At 42.4% G+C, this 24142-nt stretch overlaps 1 protein-coding gene across 1 annotated transcript in view; it reads left to right on the top strand.

The window, feature by feature from the left end:
* LOC147699012 (importin subunit alpha-5) overlaps positions 1-24142 on the top strand; it is a 270809-nt gene that overhangs the window by 214235 nt on the left and 32432 nt on the right. The window contains exons 10-13 of the mRNA XM_086935614.1: positions 957-1035; positions 4850-4975; positions 16802-16929; positions 17029-17207. Coding sequence (XP_086791740.1) covers positions 957-1035; positions 4850-4975; positions 16802-16929; positions 17029-17207 — 512 coding nt within the window. The remainder of the gene's footprint in view (positions 1-956; positions 1036-4849; positions 4976-16801; positions 16930-17028; positions 17208-24142) is intronic.

The following is a 24142-nucleotide window of genomic DNA, read 5'->3' as shown; positions in this document are numbered from 1 at the left end:
ATTAATCAACCTTTCTATGGCAAGCAGTGTTTTTTTCTTACTTTGTTTTCCTGATTATAAAATTACTACATCTAGCTCAAACTTTCATTCATCAAATATTTAATTAAACTGCACCCTAGCCATCTACAAACCCCCCTCCTCTTTGCCACATAATGGTCTCTGGTTCAGTTATTGGATGGTTCAGACTTGTGTTCAAATTAGTTTAATTTCTCAACTAAGGCAAACGTTTTAGTATAACCAGAATTGCAAATTGACATCTAGTGAATGATTATGGTGCTCCATTAAGAACAAATGTTTTAATCGCCAACATGTCAGTTTTGTTTATATTGTAAACAAAATAATAAAATTGATATATTACAATCAAGAATCCTTGGGACTCCGAAATTTTACTTTGAACTAGTAACATTTACAATACGCATATGTTAAATTTGCAATACTCCCGACATCCAGAGTAATCCTTATAATTTTGACAGCTGTAAGTATGTTCAAATACGCAGAATACATAAATTGACCCACAGCTCATGTGTTGAATGTTTCTCTGATCAGGGAAATTAAATAATGTCCTGCACGATATTGAAAAGAACCTCGCCATAACAGAAAACATCCAAAATTCTCCTTTGCAAATGTAGTCTGAAATTCTGAATTCTCATCGGTCACTAAGCTATTATGATGCTTGGATACCTTGGAATTGTGCCCAAGTATGCTGAGCACATTGAAAATATGTGTCATATGTACTTTTTCTTTTTAGTGCTCATATTAACTGCAAAATATAGCTCTAGTATTTCACAACTTAAAAGCGTTCACAAACATTGGAACCACTGTTAACTAGTCACGTTTTCTCATTTATGCCACTGTTGAGCAGCCATTGCCTGTACCCTGAATCTAATCCACTGACAAATGAAATGTTCTTGAATATAAAAATATTAACACAATTGCATGGCATATTTGTTTTGTAGGCATAGCGATTACAAAGTGGTTTCTCCTGCCTTGCGAGCTGTAGGGAATATTGTAACTGGAGATGACATCCAAACCCAGGTAAGACATGCTTCTGGTAAACTATAGATTATGCTTCAGCATAAACTACATTTAACTTGCCTAGTCCTCACCAGTACTGGAGCATGTTTTAAATACAATTATGTTAAACTGTCTTCAGTGGACAAATCTTTTCTACAAATGAAGATCTGTTTTTAGCAGTATATCAGAACGTTGTTAGTCAAGTTTTTTTTTTCTGTAAAAAAAGTTAATTATGTTTAAAATGTCAATATATTATTGCGAGTGGCAATAAACTTTCAAAAGCCTTTTTTAAATGAAAAATCTGAAAAATAAAGCGCAATCTGTAGATTATTATAGACTGCTGCTGATTGAGGTTAAACAAATAGTCCTTTAAATAATTGGGGTCCACTTTTTTTTCCATGTTCTGTTAGTTGCTACAGTTCAATTTTATTCCTGTTAACAAGGTCTCGGTGCAGGGAGATCTCCTGCTGCTTTTCTTGAGAAATATTTCCTAACATCTACATCTGTGTGCTGTTTTGTCACTTTTTGTGTCCTGCCTCTTTCTGGAAGAAAGTAGAAAACGATCCAAACTATTGTTGGATTGTGTGCCTACCATATATATTGTACAGACACATTCTCCTGTCTCTAAAACTTTCTCCCACAACCTTGAAGGGTAAGGTGAAAATAGGACTGCAAGGGCAGAAACATCAGAGGGTTATGGCAATTTTTGTGCAAGAGGTGTGGTGACCCCTGCCTTTACCAAAGTCATTACCGATGATTCTGAGACACACGAAAGGGACATTCAGAAAGATCTTTAGCTGACGAGCACAGTCATTACCTTTCGACAACAGGCAGCATATCTAAAGCACAGTTACCTCTAACGGTTGAGGGCCATTTCACCTTCTAGACCATACTCCAAAACTAAGGGTTTTGACATCAACGGATGCCATGATATCAAAGCAGCGGTTTACGTTCAAATGCACTTGTACATAGAGCTTGCACGCTTTTGCATCTTTTGGCGGGATGTATAAGGAATCTTAAATCAAGGAAGATTCTGCTAGGTCTCTTTTAATATTATTCAAGAGCATACTACCTGACAAAAGAATTAACTGTTCTCCCACCAAGTATCTCCTGTATCACCGCCAGTTCGTTATTCCAGTAAACTGCCGTCCGAACCCCCTTACTGAGGAGTTACCGTGCCCAACCGTAGTCGTTGAGGCCTTTTACTCCTGATGTCACGGGGCCTAGCCTACTATGGACACTGTACTGGACCAAGTACCCATTGTGCACTTGACAATCGGTTGTACTATGGGCAAGCAGTCAAAGGCTCTCTTAGGTGGAGGTGGGGGTGGGGGTGGGGTAATGGCGGAATTTAGGTACAGGTTAGTGAACACGACGTAGAACTCCAAAGCGCACAGCAATTTCAAGAAATTCATGTACAGCCAAATACTTAATTTTATATTACACATTTTATTTCTAACTCTACGCATTCAAGGGAGTATTACTACACTCCTGAGCAATAACACAGTCCCCTTGAGGTCGGGCTCTATTGTTTCGCTGGCAAATCCTTGCACCATCCACTCCTCATAATGTGGTCCGGGTTATTCCCCAGTTGCTGCTGGTCGCATCCTGGGATTGCTCACTAGTAGGTTTTACTCAAAAGTTTACCCACACTCCTACAAAGTGGTCAAAATGTCCGTATTGTACACTCTGGTCTTGGAAAGCAGGCCGTCACTAGTGCGCCAGGCTCCAAAGTAGGTGGTCTTGGTTTCCCTGGGCAATCTGTTCAAAGATGGCACCGGAGCGCCTTGTGTCACATACATAGGTCAGTGACCTACATCCATGCCAATCTTTTCTGTAGCAAATGGGGAGACGTGACCACTGAACTTCAAATACATTGGACTATCCAGGACTTGCTTGATATGTGGCCAAGGAGACCTCTTACTGAATGGTTTGCAGCATCACTGCGACATCACAGAGAAGTTTCAGTATCGCCCTTGAGGCAACATTGGGAGATGGACAGGCACCGCCCCTACACCGACAAAGCATGGGTTGGGCTCATAAGCGGCTACACAGCACTTTTAGAAAGGAACAACGTTGGTTCGGTGCTGCATAAAGCCACCTACCAGCTTGCCAAATTGCTGCTTTAAAGTTTATGGATCCAATCTGCACTTATATAGAGTATACACCAGAAAGAGTAGCTGAAGCAAACCAGGATTAGAATCATTTTACTTACACATATTGCTGTGCAGACCAGACTTACTATTCAGAGCACAATGAGGAATCCTGCACTTAATGATTTGTGAGGTTGATGACATGGCGCCTACATTTCTTCAATGTGACTTATTTGATCTAAATTCCAGATTGCATAATTATCTTGAGTCACCAAGTAACTTTCTTCATGCACTTTGTACAGAATTTCTGTATGTATTGTATGGAGAAGTTGAATGAGCACATAACATGACAAGAAGATTTTAATTGCCTTGCCATTTCCCATTTGTCAAGATCAGGATTTAGGTTCTCTATTAATGTTCATTTAGTGGCCATCACTACTCCAGAAAGTCCTTTGCAAAACTCTTTTATTCAAAATGTGTGTATTTAAGGACTTTTGGACAGCCTAAAGATGGTCACTGTGTTCCCCACTTTAAGATGCCCTACTCGGTGGTGGGAGCGACATGTTCACCTCCCAAAATGTTTGGTTGAGCCCATACACAAAGCTACTTTACAGATTTGTCCTAGAAGTTGCTTTCCATATTTGTCATACAGGCAGTAGACTGTAGAGCCAGATAGGTTTTCTGTTCAAGTATAGCTTTGTTAGAAACCCAAAAGCCTTTATTAGTAAAGTAATTTTAAATCATAAAGACAAACAGGCTATAGCTCTACTATAGCGCTTTTCCCTTATCCATAGCCGCTGGTCTCAAGTGGAAAGCCCTCATTAGAACCATGATCAGAGTAACTAGGAGAGAGGAAATTAGAAATACTAGGCAGTTATTGGTCAATAGGGAGCCTATCTGTTCTGGGATGGGGACAGCTAGATAGATTGTGCCTATATGGACATTATGTTAAAACGTGATATCCTGTCAAAAAACAAACCATTCCCTTTTAAGCAAGTCAAAGGCCTACTCAAAAAGGGGCAAAGTAGAAGAAACATTCCAGTTACAGAACTTTGCAAATCAGCTGCGGGAAGAGTAGTTCATATATTTGCGCTTCTGTCTCCATTCTAGTTTCCGACTAGATGCCAAACTGGTAGTTTTCTCTGCAAAGCCAAATTTGATAGGGCAGTTATTATGATGATCTTTTTTTGGTCTGTGTTTCTGACAGGTGTTTTTTTTTTTTTATTTGCTGGATGGTCGCACATTACCCTGAAAAGGTCCTGAAGACACTGGTGCTCTGTTAATTTGAAGGCGCATGACATACTAGATACTTGGTGTCTCTTTGAATAGGGAATTTATTTAATCGAAGGTGGACTTCATATGCAGGGATGTAGCTCATTGGTACAACACAATTTATATGTAGTTTTGTCTGTAGGGGGGGCAGGGTATCTTCTTTTATTTCAGTGCTCACTCATTCTTCATGTTTTAGACTTTAAGCCAGTGGACAGCCTAAGGGTTGTCTGTTCATAAGCCATTGGAGAAATAGCCCATCAAACAGTGAGGTGACTAAACGTCTTGCTCTTATTCTCAATCACTAATTTAAAAATAAATTGGCTTAGGGTATGTTTCTTGCATTCGCCTTTTAGATTGAGTTTTTTGGCCTTTCTGGTATAGGGCTTTTGGCAGAGTTATGCTGAGGTTTAGGATTGATAAAAAGGCATTTTTGTTGCTAACTAGCTTTCTGTGTAATTTACGTTTTTCAGGTAGTGTTGAACTGTTCAGCCCTCCAGAGTTTGCTGCAATTGCTTAGCAGTCCTAAGGAATCAATCAAGAAGGAGGCCTGCTGGACAATTTCCAATATTACAGCTGGAAATCGTGCTCAGATTCAGGTAAGCTATACCAGTCCTATTTCTGAACTTCTACCTGCTTAACTTTGGTTAAGGAGTTTTTTTGTTGTAATAGTCGCAAGTTTATACAGGTACAAATGCACTTTCCCTATTTCTCAACGTTGGAATCTGCTTTTACATTCATAAGCAGTAAATTAATATGAATAAAATATATTTGCCGTAGAAGTCGGCCATCTCCCAATAAAAGAGGAAATGGTGCTTAGAGACATCACTACTTTACGGAGAAGAACAAGGCAGAGCTCTTTGAAAGACTCCAGTTCAGCTGCCGGAGAATGCAAACCGATGAGCTGAACAAGCAATTTTCATGGCACGTCTTTACAGCCTGTATAACCGTTTGCTCTCAGCCCTCGAATGGACCTCTCAGCCTTTCCCCGATCTGTCTCAAATTTGCTTTGAAATCACTGCTGAAGTTGGCTTCTGTTGCTGGTGCATTGTATGTAGCACTGGTATCTTTACTGTGCCACCAGGGTTTGCGTTCCTGTAACTCTAGATGGCAATATTAAAGTATTCTCTAGCTGCTCAAATGTTCACTCGGTTGATCTTTCTGGTACTCTTGGGTGAACTCCATTTACTTTTATTGGGTTGCAAAGCTGAACCTGCAGGGAATGGGCTTCTCCTGCTGGTTGAACCCCACATTCTACTCTGTTCACTTAACAAATCTTGACTGTGTAGCTTCTGCCACTGCTGGATAGACTCTTGTAACATGAAACTTGGGACATTTCTGGTCCATGTTCGTTTTGGCTTCTGACGTTTTTACAGACCACCCTCGATATTGGAACAATGTGTTCGACCAATGTGTGCTGGAGATAGCCATGCTTTGCATACTCCTGCCATCTAGTGTTCGATCTGGATGTTTGCAAGTTGTTTTTCTTCGAAGAAGTATTTCCCAGTCACGCGGTAAGGTGACTCCTCCTTTTGGTGATCATGCGCATGGGCATCGACTCCAATGTTATTGTTTTCTTTCCGCCATCGGGTTCGGACATAGATTGCGGCACTCTGGTTCAAGACCGTTCTTTGGGATACCCTCTGTGTGCAATCTACTGTACCCTCATTTGTTTTGTTTGTACGTGTCCCCTTATTCCCGCGTGACGTTGTTGGTGTCCTTCGTGCCTAGACGTGTTGATCGACTTCCACTCCGTCATAATCATCCAGTCTTCTGCCGATGGAACGGACTGTTTCAATTCTGTCCTCTGTGCACTCCAAGTATCAGTGCACCGACCTGCATAAAGTTTGCAATTTGTGCCTCTCACCGGAGCACAAGGAAGAAAATTGCGACGTTTGCTGATCGTTCCGATCGAAAAAGACTGAGCGACCGTCTAGCTCGATGTACGGACATGCAGCGGCTGAACATCGACTACACACGGATATATTCGGGGAAGACACTGAACAGTAGGAAATGAAAGCATCGAAAGCAGAAGAGGAGGAGGCCTTTTCTATCCAAGAATCTAATTCGGAGATAGAGTTAGAGTCTGAAGACGTTCTAGCGGGGCAGGGTGCTTTAACTCATTTCCACCAAACAAAAGGCTTCTGGGCTATTACTGCATTTGGGCTCAGCACCGAAACCGCACATCAAGCCTTCCAGCTCGGGGTGGGGTCGAGAAACAACACCCTCGGAACCGAAACCTTCGGCTCCAAAGGTTAAGAAAGACCGGTCCAACCTGGCGCCGAGAATTTCGGCACTGAAACCAAAAGATACCCTTCAAAAACCTCCAGAACCTATCCTGGAACTTATGAAGGAAAAACTTGACCCTAAATAAAAGAAGATCTACCTTAATCCAGCTACTGGACATATTTTGGTAAAGGATGCAATACCATCCAAAAGAGACTGTTCCAGAGAATAAAAGCTACAAAATTCCCATAAAAAGGACATGACTACAAATCCTATGTATCCTATCCCTCAGTCCCCTCCACCATTTGCACCATTACCAGTCTCAGACCCCTTAAACATCACGTCAGAGGGCTCTCTATATACACAGCCTGATATAGAAGAGGGGGATTTTGATTGTCCACCACCAATAGATCCATGGAATGATTATAATATTGATCAACCTATGGATAACAACCCTGATTTATACCCTGCAAAACCATCACCCCCTGATGACAACACAGAATACCAGGAGTTAATCTCAATAGCAGCATCATACCATGGAGTTACACTATATAAGGAATCCTTTCAATTTGAAACATTAGGACAACTCAAAGTTTACCCATGCTAAAAGGCATGATGAGACATGCCAATGATATTTTTAAAGACCTTGTATGTGCCTGTCTAGTAACACCTAAAATAGATGATATAACCAACCTACTTTTTATTAAGGGGCAGTTGCCTTTAGATTCCCTAGTTAATTGATGCCTCAGTCAAAAGAATAGCTACGCAATCCGCCATCCATTGGTGCATTTTCAACACACAAGGGCTATTGACAAGATTTGATAAAGCCCACTGGGACGAAATGGTGGACCTACTCTAACACCTCCCAGAGGAGTATTAAAAAAGAACAGGAACTAGTTTAGGCGGGAAAATGAATATTTAATTCCGCCATTAGATGTGCACAAGATGCTGCTGACATTGCAGCAAGGGGAATTAACACCAGCGTTCTCCTTTAGAAGACCAACCTAACTTAAACTGATGAACCTCCTGGTTTAAACCGAGATTCTATTTTAAATGTTCAGTTTGACAAAGAACACCATTTTGGGCATTAAGTGGATGAGTCTCGAGAAAATGAAAAAAGAAACAGAAGTGGCAAAACCAATGGGAGCACTTCAGTCACCATCCAGTAGGTTCTTTTCGCCGCTCATTTTACATAAGTTTCCAAAAGCAATCCCTCCGATTCAAATGTATCCTCCTACAAATCAAAAATGCAACCCTTTTCATCTAGAGGTTTCTACAAGGGAGGTTACAAAGGGAACAATTACAAAGGGATCAATTTCAAAGGCAGAGGAAAAGGCACACAAACATGTACCTCCATCTCCCAATAAACAATGACTTACCTCTACCCCCCACCCCCAACCACCTTACACCTGTCGGGGGAAGACTACAACACTTTCTTCCCATTTTGCAATCAATAACAGACAAATGGGTATTCGACATCAGGGTATTAGACATCATCCAACATGGTTAGTGCCCTAGAACTCACCAGCAATCCTCCCAATATTCCACCTCACAATCATAAGCTTTCATCACAACACCAACAGCTACTCAAACAAAAAGTACAAGCTCTTCTAACAAAAGGAGCTATAGAAACAATTCCATTACAACACCAAGGTTTATGAGTCTACTCTCTTTACTCTCTAATCCCCAAAAAGGACCTGTCTCTTCGACCAATCTTAGATCTCAGGCCCTTAAACCTATACATACTGTCAGAACACTTTCACGTGGTTACCTTTCAACAAGCACTTCCACTTCTACAACAAGGCGACTTTGTCAACACTAGACCTAAAGGACATATACGTTCATATTCCTACCCACCCAGCACATCGCAAATATCTGAGGTTTGTGATGGCAGGAAAGCACTATCAATTCAAAGTTCTTCCATTTGGAGTGACTAGTACTCCCAGACTATTCACAAAATGCCTAGCAGTAGTAGCGGCTCAACTGAGAAGACCACAAATTCATGTCTTCCCATATCTAGAAGATGCCATAAACCTTTTCCATCAATTGGGATTTACAGTCAATGCACAAAAGTCCCTTCTTCAACCCTTAATACTGCAAACATCTGGGAGCACTGCTAAACACTCACACAGCTCTAGCTTCTCCCAATGCAGCCAGGATTCAAAACTTTTAAACATTATTACTGCAGTTTCAAACCAACCAGTACCTAACAGTGAAGACTTTCATGCAGCTGTTAGGAATGATGGCATCATGCATTACGATAGTGCCTCACGCAAGATTATGCGGAATGTCAGTGGATTCAATCGCAGGGTCAAATAACAGATCTAGTGTTGGTAGACAGGTGCACTCATCACTCTCTGCAGTGGTGAACACACAAAACCTATCAAAAGGGCTGCCTTTCATCAACCCCATTCCACAAGTCGTACGAACAGCAGATGCATCTCTCACAGGTTGGGGTTCCCATCTCCAGCATCTAACAATTCAGGGTTTATGGGACACCAAACACAGAAGTCTCCACATCAATTAGTTGGAGCTTCTAGCAGTTCAACTATCACTAAAAGCTTTCCAGCCTCATCAAGTAGGGAAAGTTGTCTTAGTCCAGACGAATATTACAGCAATATACTACAACAAAATGGTGGGGACACTCTCTGCAATTGTCACGTCTCTCTCAGATCACTTGATGTTGGGTGATACATCACAAAATTCATCTAGCAGAACACCTTCCAGAAATGCACTACCAGTTTTTCGACCTCCTCAGTAGGATGCAGCAACAAGTACACGAATGGGAACTTCATTCCCATGTTCTCCTTCTGTACTTCCCAAAATGGGGATTTCCACATAGACCTCTTTGCCACAGCATAGAACTCAAAATGCCCAAACCTCGCCTCCAGTGGGGCTAAGATCCTACCCCTTGGAATGCAGGGTCCATTTTCACACACATCGTATCCGTCTCAGGAAGGCCCCTCGGAGTCAGATGTCTGCAGTTTCCCTTGAGCCCCTAGTTATTGGCCTATCAGGAATGCTCAGATGTAGCTGTGCACCCAGATGTGGATTCGAAACAGGCCGACAGGCACACAAAGCCACAAGCACAGAAATGGCCACTTTCCCCAAGTGGCATTTCCAAATTAGTAATGTCGAGCCAACTCGCAGGATCCGAGAGGATGACCGGAGAGGATTTTCCATTACTAACTCATTGATATCAAACACAATACTGCTACTCTTCTGCACGTAGGAAGTACTGCGCAGTAGCCTTTCCACTGGTCCCCCATGTTAATCCATGCGAGAAGTAGGCCCCACTATACTGAACACACCATTCTGTGCCATTTACTACCAGTTTATGTAGTGCACCCATGCCCTGCCTTTTCCCAACACTACACCCTATCCTCAGGGAGTACTCCGATGTAGTGAAACATGCAGAACCTTTGCAAGTAGCTTTTTAAATGCCATGCCGCATAACCGTTGCCTGCACACGAGGCTCTGCCATGGCAAATCTGTGGCACATTTGAAGAGCTACCTCCATCCGTGGGTAGCACAACCAGTATTGCAAGCCCACGGAGGAGCATTTGAGTTACATGCCCTAGGTATGTCTTAACCCTAGACAAGTGAGTTACAGCTAACTCAAATCAGCCAATCATGTATACACCAATCACCAGTATGTATATGACAAGTACATCACTTTGGCACTGAATTGCGGTGTCAAAGCAATCAAAGTCTTAAAGCTACCGTTTAAATCAGCCGTAAACCAGGAGGGACAAGAGCAAAAAGTAGAGGGAAAGCAGCCTAAAAATGGCCATTTCCAGCAACCCTCCAAGGAAAGGCCTAGTTCAAGTTTTCATAAAACATTACTGCCATGTGGTAGTGCAACAAACAGGGTGTAGTGGGTTCAAATCCTGGCAGGTTCCCTGAACGCCAGGGTGGACAAACGTATCCATTGATGCCTAGTGTATTACGAGTGGAGTCTCCGTCCAAAGGTGGCACAAGGTCTCTTTCAGCAATGGGGAGAGCAATGGTTGGTTCTGTTCACCTCCACTGAAAATGCGCAATGTCAGTTTTGTGCGCTGGAGTTTCCAAGGGGGCTCTTGCTCAGAGACGCCTCCTCTCGAGTGGAGCTCAGACCTCTTCTATGCCTTTCTGCCATACCACTTCTGCCCAGAGTTCTCAAGAAGATCAGGGCCGCCCGGGCCCATGTTGCCCTTGTGGCTCTGGATTGGGCACTGAGAATTTGGTATCCCAAGCTTCTGCAATTGGGCATCAGTCCTCCGGTCAGGCTGCACCTTCGGGAGGATCTTCTGTTGCAGCAGCAGATGGTGATCCTCCAACTGAACCGGTCAACTCTACGCCTTCTTGCATGGAGATTAAGCGGTGACGTTCCTCGTGAAGTCTGCAATGTTATCTTGGCCAGGTGGCCCTCCCTCAAGACTGCATACGCCTGTTGGTGGAGCAAGTTTGTATCATATTGTAGGTCTATTGACCCTCTTTCTGCAACCATTCTGATGTGCTGCTTTTTATTTTGACCCTTGCCCAGCAGGGCTCTGCTCTTGGCACTCTGAATGGGTATCTTTCAGGCTTGTCTGCTTCCTGAGGCTGCCATACCAACCCTCCTTATTTAAATCCTCCATAGTACATGGATACCTGCACGGCCTTGTGCACGTTCCACCTGTCGCTTTCATTGTGCCTCAGTGGGACCTTCATTTAATCTTCATCTTCCCCATGTGTGTTCATTTCGAGCCTTTGGATAATTGCTCCTACACCTGCTCACCATTAAAACAAACGTTTTAATGGCAATTACCTCTGCCATAAGGGTGAGTGAGCTGCAGGCTTTATCATCCAAGCCTCAATTCTTGACCATATTTCCTGACAAGTTGGTGTTTCGCACTAGGACCTCTTTCCTTCCGAAGGTGGTTGCACCTTTCCATGTGGGACAATTTGTCACCTTGCCCACTTCTATTCTTCTCCGCATACCTCTAATGAAGAGAGCGACTTCACTGTCTAGACCTAAAGAGCGTGGTAGTTCTACCTTGACCGCACAAGAGTTCCTGGTGGAGAACCAACTCTTCGTGGGGTACTTTGGAGCGAAGAGGGGTCAGGCGGTGCAGAAGGACCGTTTCCTGAAGAGTCGACTTCTGCATCAAACTTTGTTATGCTCTGGCAAAGAAGCAGCCTCCTGAAGGTTTAAGGGTTCATTCCACCAGAGAGAAGGCTGCTACCCCTTCGTTACCACGTAGAGTCCCAGTCCTAGACATCGGTCAGGCAGCAACATGGGCATCCCTGCCCACGTTTACCAAACTTTACTGCCTAGACAGTGAAGTCCTCAGGGACTGCCTTTTTGGATGCGGAGTAGTGCAGGATTTACTGGCCTGAATTTTCTGTAGCCCCTCCTTCGTTGAGGGTATTACTTGGGTATCTATTCAAAGGTAAGGAATCTGCGGCTTTATGTCTTTATCAGATTAACAAGTTGCTTACGTTCGGTAACGCCTTAACTGGTAGTGACATGATATAGCCGCAGATTCCTTATCTTCCCACCCATCTTCACCACACTGCAGACCGGTTTCTAGGGTCAGGGCTGATCCCTTTCAGGGTCTTATTTTTCAAACATACCAATGTCCGTACCCTTCATGGCTCTGTACCTCTGACTTTGAAAGTCGTGAAAAAGTTACTGACGTCTGTGCGCTGGGGTGATTCCTATATAGGTGATGTGGACGTCACTTCCGGTGCGAACACCACGTGGAGCCATCAGACACCACCTACTGGTGCACAGGGGTATTGCTCGAAGAAAATCTTCCGGATCCAGTCTGCTGCCTGAGAAATCTGCGGCCAGATCAGGTCTCTAGCAGATCAGGCATTACCAAAGGTATGTAACTTGTTCATTAAGTTTATCTGTTAACAGAACATTTGGCCTTGATGCATCAAGAAGTAGATCCACAGGCACAAAAATTCTATTTTTTTTATTTTTAAGTAGTATCTAAATCTGAAGTGAGTTAGAGTCTAGACATAGCCAAGTAGTAGATGACCCATTGAGGTTCTAAAGTGGTTGTCAAAACTCACATACTGTTGTCTCCCAAAATAGCATGTTCTCCTGGGTTTCTGTGTAAGGTTACTGCTTGAGCATGGCTTCCAGCAAATCCCTACTTGTGGTTTCTAGCAATCTTAGTCACTATGGAACATTTATGCAAGAAGGTAGTAGTGTTCCTAACTTAAGAATGGACCGCGCATCAAAAAAGAGAACAAATATCTAAAAGTCCAGTAAATGACGTGATAAGTAAACAGTAGCTGTAAGTACAGCGGAGTGCAAGGTGGGCTGTGAGCACTTACTACCCAAAAGTGCCATAAGCAGATTGAAAGAACAATCTGCTGGAAAATTCACAAGAAAACCAGCTGATCCAGCACACCCATAGACAATATCTTAGGTTCTGAACACAACCCAATCTTCAAGGACCAATGTCGCTGATGTTAAAATAAACAATTTCCAAGAATCCTTATACAATGCAGGGCATCCAGAGGTTCCAAAGGATGAGATGGACAATCCACAAAGCTGCAGTATATGATGTTTTTATTGTTCTTCCAACACAAATTCAATATAAAGAACAGCCAACACGTGTTTCGTCTGTACCTGGTAAGTACAATGACTTTCTCAAGGCTAATGGTTGGTTCTTGATATTGTCAAAAATCCGATAGATACGACAAAAGAACTATAAAATCAGTGAAGAATCTCCACAACATAAGAGCTATACTCAGGTTAATCCTCACTGCCGTAAAAGTGTAGGCACAGTGAGTAAGGTCCACACTAAAGTACGTGCTCCAATGGACGTGCTTCAATATTAAAACCTTCCGGAACCGTGTTAATGAACCACTGTTGGGTGTGAAGTTCCCAATGTGCGTCGTTCTGAAGTCCAGAAAACGCATTCAAATAAGCTGTAAGCGGCTTGCAACAAACCTCCTAAAAGCAATAAGCTTCCTTATGGTAAGAAGAGGTCACACAGTAGTGGGCAACCTAACCGTAAAACATAATATCCGTATGTCTAAGCAGGCTCAAAGAACACGGTCCCCGCGCATGGTAACGCTCAACACAAACAGGGGCAGTGTTTGTGTCGCGCGTTGTGCGGGATAGCCTTCAAAAATCTCTAGATGCCTTGTTAGAATTTATGGCCACTTTGTACTGAAAGTACTGTATAAGAAGTCATTTGTAATGGTCTGTGGACCGAAAAGAACAGAAACCAACGTATTTAGTGTACAGGGGAACGAGATGGGAAAGGTTGAAACATTTTCATATCCAGCAATTGTTTTTAGCGTACTTGAAAAAGAGAAACCAGGAGTTTTTTGGACAGGTCCAGCACACATACTCCCTAATAGTAATAGTTTAAATGTATGGATGTGCAGTTCTTAAGGATATAAGCGGTAGTCAGGTCTCTTGAATAACCTTCAAAAGGAGGAAGTGCTCTCGCACACCCCGAAAGGTGTCATGCTTCATCATTTGAATGTGCTCATCGGGCCGACGCTGTAATTCCTGACTGGCTCCTGCAAAGGGGCTCTTTGGCGGAGTACTTTTAATAAATCCCTTTGGTGACCACACATGGACGGGTTTGTCAAGCTAGTTTTGGCAACCTGTCATCAGAACGACAAGTGGCATGCAAACAGTATGCAGGCTTTTAACTATGGTCCTGGTAACTCGTGTCTTTTCTAAGAGGGCCGCCTAAGTTGACGGTCTAGTCTTTCCCAACGCGACCTTAGGAAATACTCTTAATTAGCCCACCTCCGGCGTGTCTCAGTACGGAGTATGCAACTCCAAACACTGACGGCAGCAATACCGGTAAGCGCATGTTTACCTGCATATCCCCACGTATAGATCGTATGTGAGCGACCTGCTCTGGAAAAAAAAGTCCGCATTCGACCTACTAAATATGGGGTGAGTGATGGGGTGTGACTACTTGGGCTTTCACATGACTATATGACTATGAATATAGGATTGCTAGCAAACTGTATCAAGGCACAACTAGGAGGCTGCAAAAAGGGTTATTATTTGTTAACTTGTTTGTTAACTTCATCGCATTTGTCCTTGTTGCATTGAATTTTAACAACCGCATCGCCAACCACAAACCCTGGCAGTTTGCATGCCACTAGTTCTTCTGATGACAACAAGTTGCCAAAACTAGCTTAACACGCGTGCATGTGTGGATTGATTTGTCACCGGTCACCATCTGTAAATATGATTTTGAGAATGGTATACAATAATACGAATGTCTACCAAGTGTAAAGTCTCCCTGACGAATTGCCACAAGACCCCTTAGGGGCTGATGAGGCAAGAAACGTTGACCAAAACTAAATAGTATATATGCTCTATAGGATCATTAGCTCCGATGTGAGCTACACTGTTTTTATTTAGGTTAGCGAGCTGCATTAATAAAATGTATTTAGTTAGTCTCCCTAAACCTATTTTAAATCACACTTACTACACTACTCACTTCAGCTCACATACCCTCACTCACCAAACTGCTTTATCAAAAGAACTCCGCTAAAGAGCCCCTTTGCGGGAGCCCGTCAGGCATTGCAGCACCAGCCCGACAAGGAGCACTCCCAAATGAAGCATGACACCTTTCATGGTGTGTGAGGGCACTTCCTTCATTTGGAGGTTATTCCAGAGACCTGAACACCTCTTCTATCCTTAGGAACTGCACACCCCTACATGTAAACAATTGTTTTTAAAGCCCAGTTATCCTGGAATTCACTACTCACTTTAAGAGCTTTACAAACGGCTAGAGTTGTGGAGGCCCTTTTTAGGTTTGTTGTTAAATGTGGTCACACCCCAGTTAAAGAGATGCTGCCCCTTTATAGGGCCAAGTGTCTCATTTGCCACATATAAGGCCGCAGCATGGGGATATGCCAATTGTTTAAAGCTGCAGACAATTGAGAATGATTTTACTAGGAGGCTCCTGATGTTCCCAAAAAGTGCATCCTCTTATGCCATCTTGAATTGGGTTCAGAGCTAATAGTGGACTGAGTAGGTCTTGCCCCTTTACTGCTTTGGGCTAAGATCTGGGAAACACCTGAATTGGATTTTACTAACTCAATATTAATGGATTGTTTATCTAATGAAAATGTCTAAAGTATCCCCTGAGTTAATCCTCTTAAGAAATCGTGTGAGAAACTGGGTTTTGGAGATTTTTTTTTAACAATCCCATAAATATGCCTCGACAAGCTAAAACTAAATAAAAAATGCTTACAGAAGTGGACAGTGGAGCAGTTAGCCAGTGAGTAGTTTAGATTTAACTATTTCGTTTCATCTTCCTTGCCTCTACCTGATCGATTTCAAGAATTCTCAACATAAGTTTAATTTGACTAGCTTTCGCCTTTCTTCAATTCATTCTTGATTGCTTACCCCCAGCAATGTACTTGTTCCAATACCTTATGCCCCTGTCCTTGTTATAATTTTACGATGCACAGAGCACCTTGCACTTTATCCTCTTTTGCCCGCTGTACAAGTCTCCAAGAGCTAGATACTAGCTTCCAATTTAACCTTTATGTCCTTGTTCTCACTTAAAAGGTTATAGGTTTTTGCTCTCTTTGGATTCAATGGGTATCTGCTGTGCAGTTTTAAACTTTATAAAAGGATCAATTGCAGTCAGAAAGAGATATGGGTGAGGGGGCACTGGCATGCAAATGTAATGAATTGTTCCTATAGAACCGAATTAATGAGGGGGGTTTGCTGTAATGCTTATCTTAAAGAGTATTTTAAAGTTTTATGATGTGAATATGCATTCTGTGCTTTTATGGTTTATATAAATCTAATACAGCCTATTTGATTCATTGATTGACTGCTGGACCTTTGTGGAGGGTTTCATATATCACTGCAATGTTGAATTCCATGTGTTTACTTCACTTAGTTGAGTAAATATTCCCAATAAAAAAGGCAGATGATCCAAAAGTAATTTTTGATTGCTGATAGGTATCGATGAAGATCAGTAGTACTTGCTTTCCATTCTTGGTCTCATAATGACTTTTCCTTAATTTGCGGCTTTTGTAACAGTACCGATTCCGGGGACAGAGGAATCAAAGTAGATTTCTAGAAGAGCTGTGCAAAATCATCTCAAAGTTGGAGTAAAACAAGCATGATTGGGAGGAAATTGCAGTTTTACTAAGGGTCAAAATATGCCCCTACATATGCATACATTTGTCATGTAAAGTAAAGACTTCTTTTCTTACAGACCGTGATAGATGCCAACATTTTTCCTGCACTTATAAGCATTCTGCAGACTGCAGAATTCAGGACTAGGAAGGAAGCAGCATGGGCCATCACAAATGCCACCTCAGGAGGCTCTGCAGAGCAAATAAAGTAAGTGGGTCCTGCGCCTGTTAAACAAAAAAGGGGAAATCTTGTAAAGAGACTTTCCTGTATTGATTTCCTGCTAATAACATGTAATTCTGCTTTTAGGTATCTAGTAGATCTAGGTTGTATAAAACCGTTGTGTGATCTCCTCACTGTGATGGATTCGAAGATCGTGCAGGTTGCATTGAATGGCTTGGAGAACATCCTGAGACTAGGAGAGCAAGAAACAAAACGGAATGGCACAGGGATCAACCCATACTGTGCACTCATCGAGGAAGCCTATGGTAAGAGATATGGCTTTTAAAAAAAATCTTTTTATTGCACAAATAAGCAATCCACTCTAACATACAGAAGAATCAGGTGAACGGACAAGAAGCACCAAGTGGAGCATTATCCAGTAATCAGATATTCGCACAGAGGGATTTCGGACTTCTTGCATGACACATTGCAGTTGTACAATTTTGTTTTTGATGAAACCATAATTACAATAATCATATAGGAACGGAAAAAAATAAACATACAGAAAACAAATCATATCTGTAAGTTTGCGAGAACGGTAGAGCAGATCAATCAGCACAATAACAGTCTCAATCTTAGTACGGCGTGTCGGGAAATGTAAACAACAATACATCTTGCTACTGGCCAGTTTTCATTTATCACCATTTGAGTAGGAATAGAGTTCAACAGTGACACAGGTACAGCACAAGGCAGCCCATGGAACCCCCATGCCAACAACCAGTACGCCAAACAGCTATAGTTTGCTGCGTAGATCTCGTGTAACTTACACTGTAATAGTAGTGGTGGAGTCGGCCCCAGCGCCGCCATGGAGCCCATCCTAGCCCACCCCCTCCGGTACAATGGAATCAATCGATTGGGATTGTGTCTCCTGATTGAGTTTCACAACATACTTCCGATAGGACCCCCTAAATGTCTACTGGTCGGGAAGCAACCGAAATCTGTTGTGAATATTCTACACTGTTAACATTGCAGTAGGCCATACTACGGAGCCAAGCATGAACGGTTGGAGCGCGCCTAGCACACCAGAGCAGCGCTATCTCCCTTTTTGCCAAAAGAAAGCCAATGGATGTCAGTTTGCGGAGAGAGCGTGGGAAATTTGCAACGTAGCCAAGCAACGCAATTTCAGGGGTGGGTAGCAACTCCATGTCCAATATGTCCCCCAAAACACGGTGCACCTTTAGCCAGTATTCATGCAAAAGCGGGCACGTCCAGGAAAGATGGGCGATATCCGCCTGCGGGGCTCTGCACTTAGGGCAGCAGTGTGGCCTGCTAGAGTCAATTCTATCAGCCAGTGCGGGAGTGTGATACATCCTCCTCAGGAACCTAAAGTGTATAAGTTTGTCTGCTGTTTATGGACACGTCCCTAGTGATAGCACAGCACGACGCCCATTGGTCGTCTGTAATCTGGATGCCCAGGTCGCCCTCCCATGCGGCGCGCACCGCTGCGTCTGAGGAAGGAATTGAGGCCAGACATAGCTTGTAGAGCTTAGAGACAACGTGCGACCCAGTCTGGTTCTGTACTATAAATGTGAGTGCGGGGCCATCCCCAGGAGGGAGCGGGAATGTGGGGAATTCAGCACGGAGCATGGATCTGAGTCTAGTCAGTGTGAAAGAATGGTAAGAGATATGGCTTGGTGCTCATTTGATGCGAAGTTTAGATGAATGCTCTTCTGTTAGCTCTTATGGTCTGTTAGCCAGGCAGAGGCGAGAGCGAAAGTTGCTGCTTAATATTTAAAGGTTGCTTGTAACTCATTTAGCTAATGACACAAGGGCTACACGTGCATTTTACATGTAACAGTAATAAATAAGATAAAATTACTGAAGGAGAGAAATAAACTTGTAACAGTTACTGAAACTGTGAAGGAAAGTGGGAAAAGAATAATCTTTTTGTATGTGACCCAGTGGAGTCAAAGTACACTTTTGAGGTAAATGGTGTTGGGTTCTATATAATGTGGCACTTGCAATCCTTTAGACCCTGATTCTGAATTCAAGAACATTTTATTGCATAAGAAAACAATGTGCTGGGGGATGCCACCAAGGAGAGCCCGGTAAATGATTTTACTTTCTCGATCACTGGCTTTCAAGAAGATCGACAAGGACCTCTTTTACGTGGATCATAAATCTACCTTGTTAGTAAATTGGAGTTCAAAATGATTATCACACTTCCTGTGTGGATTTTGTACATTCACTTAATTTTCCTAGTAGATAAAACTGAGTCAGAATGGCAAAGACATATCCTTTCTCCTCGTCAGGGTCCCAGCACTGCTGGTCAGTATCATCTGCCACTCCTTTGGTAAAACCTGGAACTCACTTCCCACTAAAACTCACTTCCCACTCACTTTGCTAAAACCTGGAACTCACTTCCCACTTACCTTTGCCTTACCCAGAACCACCTAGCATTCAGAAAACAACTTAAAACGTGGATATTCGACAAGTAATTCCCCACCCCCCCTCAAGCGCCTTGAGACCCTCTGGGTATGTAGTGCGCTATACAAATTCTCTGACTTGACTTGACTCCTTTGAGGTCACGTATTGTGCTGCTAGTGGTGTTTTATTTTCATCTGTATTAAATAACTTGTCTGGTAGGTTGGGTTTATAGTGAAAATATTGTCCCTTAGTGTATTTAATAATATATCAAAATGGTAATGTATCCTCTTCTGGTTAAGTGTGGTGGCTGAGCAAACTGTTCTAGCAGTGAAGAGCATGTGCTCATGCTGGCACTCGATTAATTGTGCTCCAGAGTTGTTCAAGAAAACCGTTGACTAAATCGGGAAGAGCATCAACACCGAGTTGAAAGGCTCACATGGTGCTCAGCTTGTTCAGGTCTGTCGAGTCCTGTCCTGGGCTACTCTTTGAGAGGGTGCAACTAATGTCTCCACATTGCCTCTTGGTAGATGGCTGCTGACTATGCCAGAGTTCATTAAGTGATTAAAGTTGGCTATGTACAAGAACGAATGGTTGACCTGCATAATGGTAGTGGGGAATGGGGGTGGTTGAGACTTTCTGAATGCCACACAAGATATGCTGATTTTTCCAATGATGAATGAGTAGGTTTGAGATCCCCAGTGTGTGTGTGTGTGTGTGTGTGTGTGTGTGTGTGTGTGTGTGTGTGTGGGGCGGGGGGGCTCTTAGTAATGATAAAATGTGTGCATGCAAAATTCCACTGGAGACCTGATAATTAAGTCCACCTCTCTTGCAGTGACCCTAGCAATAATAGTTGCCAGCATAACCCCGATAATATATTTAACCCCTCCCCTGCTGATGACAGAACCGCTTCGTCATCAGCTGCGGTGGCGCTGTGCTGATGACGGAGCGGTTCTGTCATGGCCCGCCCAACGCTCCTGCGCGGCGCGAATTCCGCGCCTGCGCTGAGCGTTCTATTGAACGGGCGGGGCCATGACGGAACCGCTCCGTCATAAGCACAGCGCAACCAACGCTGGTGACGGAGCGGTTCCGTCACCAGCATGCGCCCGCCGTATTTCCGCCCCGCCCCCTTAGCACTGCGGCGGAATAGCCGCCGCAGTGAAGGGGTTAAAGTTGCATTGAAGTGTAGGCCAGTTTGAGGAGATGCTGAAGAGCAGCAATCAGATTGTGGATTGTTCTGCTTGTCTTTAGTACGCTTTTAGAGAATAGTTATTTGGGATTGGGTTTGGTTGCAAACAGAAGATTTTTTAAGTTATTGCTGGAGATTGTTAATCCTCTAGAATGACTGCTTAATAACCTTGATTCCCAGTATTTTTCTACAAAGCAATTCCGTAATCTCTATGATCTGTATGTGAATCAAGATCTGGCAACGATGCAACCTAGTTGGATAGTACCGGATGTCATTCTGGTCTTTTAACCACTACCTCTGTTACATTCTGATGAGCAGTCTGATAGGATTCCATTTGTTCTTGCCAATGCAGTAACTTTAATAGCCTATAGCTGTAGGCCTATATTTGGAGGAAGGGATTTTCTATATTTTTGCCATTGGTGAGGTTACATCTTTAATTGGGCAATGATCTTACGGTTCCCTAAACAGTTTGTTCTATTGAATGGTCTATTAAAGAACAGAAGTACCAGAGAGACTCCGCTTTAATTTTTTTAGAGACATTCTTAAAATCATTTGGGAAGCTGTGGCATATTTTGAAAAATCCAGACATAAACTGGTTCTTTGAGTCTGCTTCATTGAGTTTCTTTGTGTTGTACAGACCCCTTAAGTAAAATACCTACATTTGTTAGGGGGTAGAGGATGACAGAAGAGCAGGTGATCAAAATAAATAGTTCCAGTAAGAAATGTGTGGTTATTGAAAACGAGAACTTACTGTGTGTAGGAGCGGATGGTAACACTAAAGCAAAAAGTACTCCTCCCCCATTTAAGCTCAGTGGGATATTCACAGGAAACTGGAGCTTGTAATCGTGAGCAGGTTATTTGGAGATTAGTTGATGGTTAATGGTCTCTTCAAATGGAACAAGAGAACTTGGTTAGATCATGGCTTAGTTGCTGGTAATTGTGTTGTGGCTGGCAAAGCCACTTTGTGAACATACTTTTTTCCAAGTAATTGTTGGTCTAAAAAACTCTCTAGTTGGCATTTCTGTTTGTGTGCTTACTGAAAAGTCAATAATTGATGGGGAAATTGTACCTTCAGTCTTATAGTATAATAATTTAGAGACTAATATAGTTAATGCTCTTTAATCAATAAAAAAGTAGGCGTAAGAGTGAAAGACCCGACCATACCCAAAGGTATTCAGTCTAAATATTTATTAACAGAAAACTAATTTGCAAAGTTTTACAAGGAAATCGTATAAAAATAGACCTTAACCCATTAGACGAAAGTGGCAGAATTTCCTGTTCTAAGGAGCTCTTGAAAGAAAAATGAGCATTACGAATAGTTTGTGAAGCTGGGTCATCAAAATATTCTCTTGCAGTTGCAGCTTCTGTTGTATAATCTCAAATGTATTTTATCAAAGAAAAGCTAGGTACTGCATCTTAAGAGAGTCCTTGATCTCCCCCTAAAATCCAGACCTGTGTACAGAACAAAAAATACAACTTTTTTTTAAAAAACTTTGAACCGAGCCACATCCCCGCTTTAATAGTGGAAACCTAAATAGATCCTGTGAAAAACCATAGTCCTCTCAAAGCTCGGCTTCCAAGCACATAAAAATATTTAATATGGCAGACTAGAGTGAAATGCTCAGTCAGAATAAAAAATTAGACCTGTCAATCTTCTTCTGAAGATAATGATGACTTTCTACTTCTGTCCGAAGACTCCAACTGGCAACAAAACCGAAGATAGGCTTCCCCAATTAACTTAATATAGGGACAATATGTTTTCAATATTGAAAATCGTAAGGCAGACCAATTAATTTCATAATTAATTTTTCATCAGTAAAAATATTAGATTTTTTTACATTAGAGTATATTTGTTTTATATCAGAAATATGTACATAGATTTTTGTGAGCTCCATAAGGTTCAAAACATATATAAATAAGAACAGGACAAGAAACTAAAATATATTACAAAATATTTGTAAGGACAATCAGTCATACTCTAAGAAAAGGAATCTGAAAACATTAAACGCAGGTAAGGCAATGTATCATCAGGTTTATTCTTATGCCTAAATTTATAAAGCAAGAATTAAAGTTGACGGAGTTGCGCCGACGCACTTTTTGGTTGTAAAAGGCTAATGGAGGAAGTTGGTGCAACCTTCATCAGGGCTCTGTCTGTACTCTAGGCTGGCTCCATCAAGTCTGGGTAAGTTCAAAATATTTGGTCAGGCATAAGGGGCTCACAACAAAAAAACAGATGCTGCTCTGAAATATATAATAATAAATATAATCAATAGGGCTAGGTAAGGAAAAAAAAGCTACATAAGGACTCCATAATCCCAGAGGTGCTCAAGAGTGCATAGAAACGTAGGCCCACATGCAGTGTGAAGATAGGAGTTTCTAGGTAAATCCTCATGACGGTTGTAAATGAAAGCACAGTAGGGGATAGAGGTGAGAGAATAAGTGGAGAGTGTTCCGTTAAAAAATGATGGTGCCACAAGGGATATGTGAATATACAAAGAGTATATGGGAATTCATGCTATAGATTATACTGGAAAGGCTGGACAGAGACTGATGTAAACATGTAGGAAGCTGTACCTACTCTTAGAGATATGCACAAATTATAGTGGTCTAGTTTCATAGGAGGATATCATCTATTGAGATTTTGAGATGAGGGGTTTCCACAAAAGATCGGGGGTGAGAAACCAGTCTGCATGGAGACAAAATCAAAAGGAAAACCTAAATGAGGCATATGGATACAATGGTGGTTAAAGAGATTAGTAAGAATCTCCGAGTGCAGCATAAATGGACACTTGCCTGGTAGGTGATAAGGAGGTGAGGAAACGGGCACTGCTGTCTATTCCAATTCAGATGAATTAATAAAGGTGTAGAAGAGGTACCTTCCTTCTCATAACTTGGAGCATAATCCTGGAAATTGGATAAGATGCAGGAGGATTTAAGAGGGAAATGAGGAAAAATCATCTGAAAGGGGCCACACTATGCAAAATACTGCTACATAATTCTGAGGTAGAAGAGATTGTGGAGACATAGGGCCCAATCAATGGGACAAATAAATGGCAGGAAAAGTGGAATTAAGAAAAATGGGGCATCAGGAGGGATCAAGGTGATGATCAAATATGCTAGTACGGAGGAGGGTTCGAAAAAATGAAGGGGAAAAAGCAATCTTGCACTTGGAGGATCGCTCACGGAGGTCTTACCTTGCAGAGTCACTTAGTCAATGGCCGGGATTTGGCCAGTAGCGATAAGCGAGAGGAAACAGCCTATTGATAGTATTTAGCAGAATCTTAATAGGCATCTCAAACTGGGACACCTGATGGAGAAGGTGGTAGACTGTAACTATTCCATAGTTGAAAATATGAGGAAAGATGGCCGCCATATTGGAAGTGGCGTGGGACAAATGGAACAGTGCGGGTCTACATTCTAACTAGGTGGATGGACTCTCCGAGACGAGGAGAAAAGGCCCAAAGGGGTAGATAGTACCAAAGAATGATGTGCAGCCCAAAAATACGGGGCACATTGCCAAAAGAGGAGAGAATGTGGTTTGATGGCTAGACTGCCGACTTTGGAGCTGGGAATGTGGTGTTGCACTCTAGTCTTTCTCCCATGTCATGCATCCGCAGTGCATTATGGATGCATAGACATGGGGTGACA

This window comes from Lissotriton vulgaris, chromosome 8 (genome assembly GCF_964263255.1).
Source record: "Lissotriton vulgaris chromosome 8, aLisVul1.2, whole genome shotgun sequence".
In the NCBI taxonomy this organism is placed as follows: domain Eukaryota; kingdom Metazoa; phylum Chordata; class Amphibia; order Caudata; family Salamandridae; genus Lissotriton; species Lissotriton vulgaris.
Note: the sequence above shows the minus strand (reverse complement) of the source record. Positions and strands in the feature narration are given on the sequence as shown.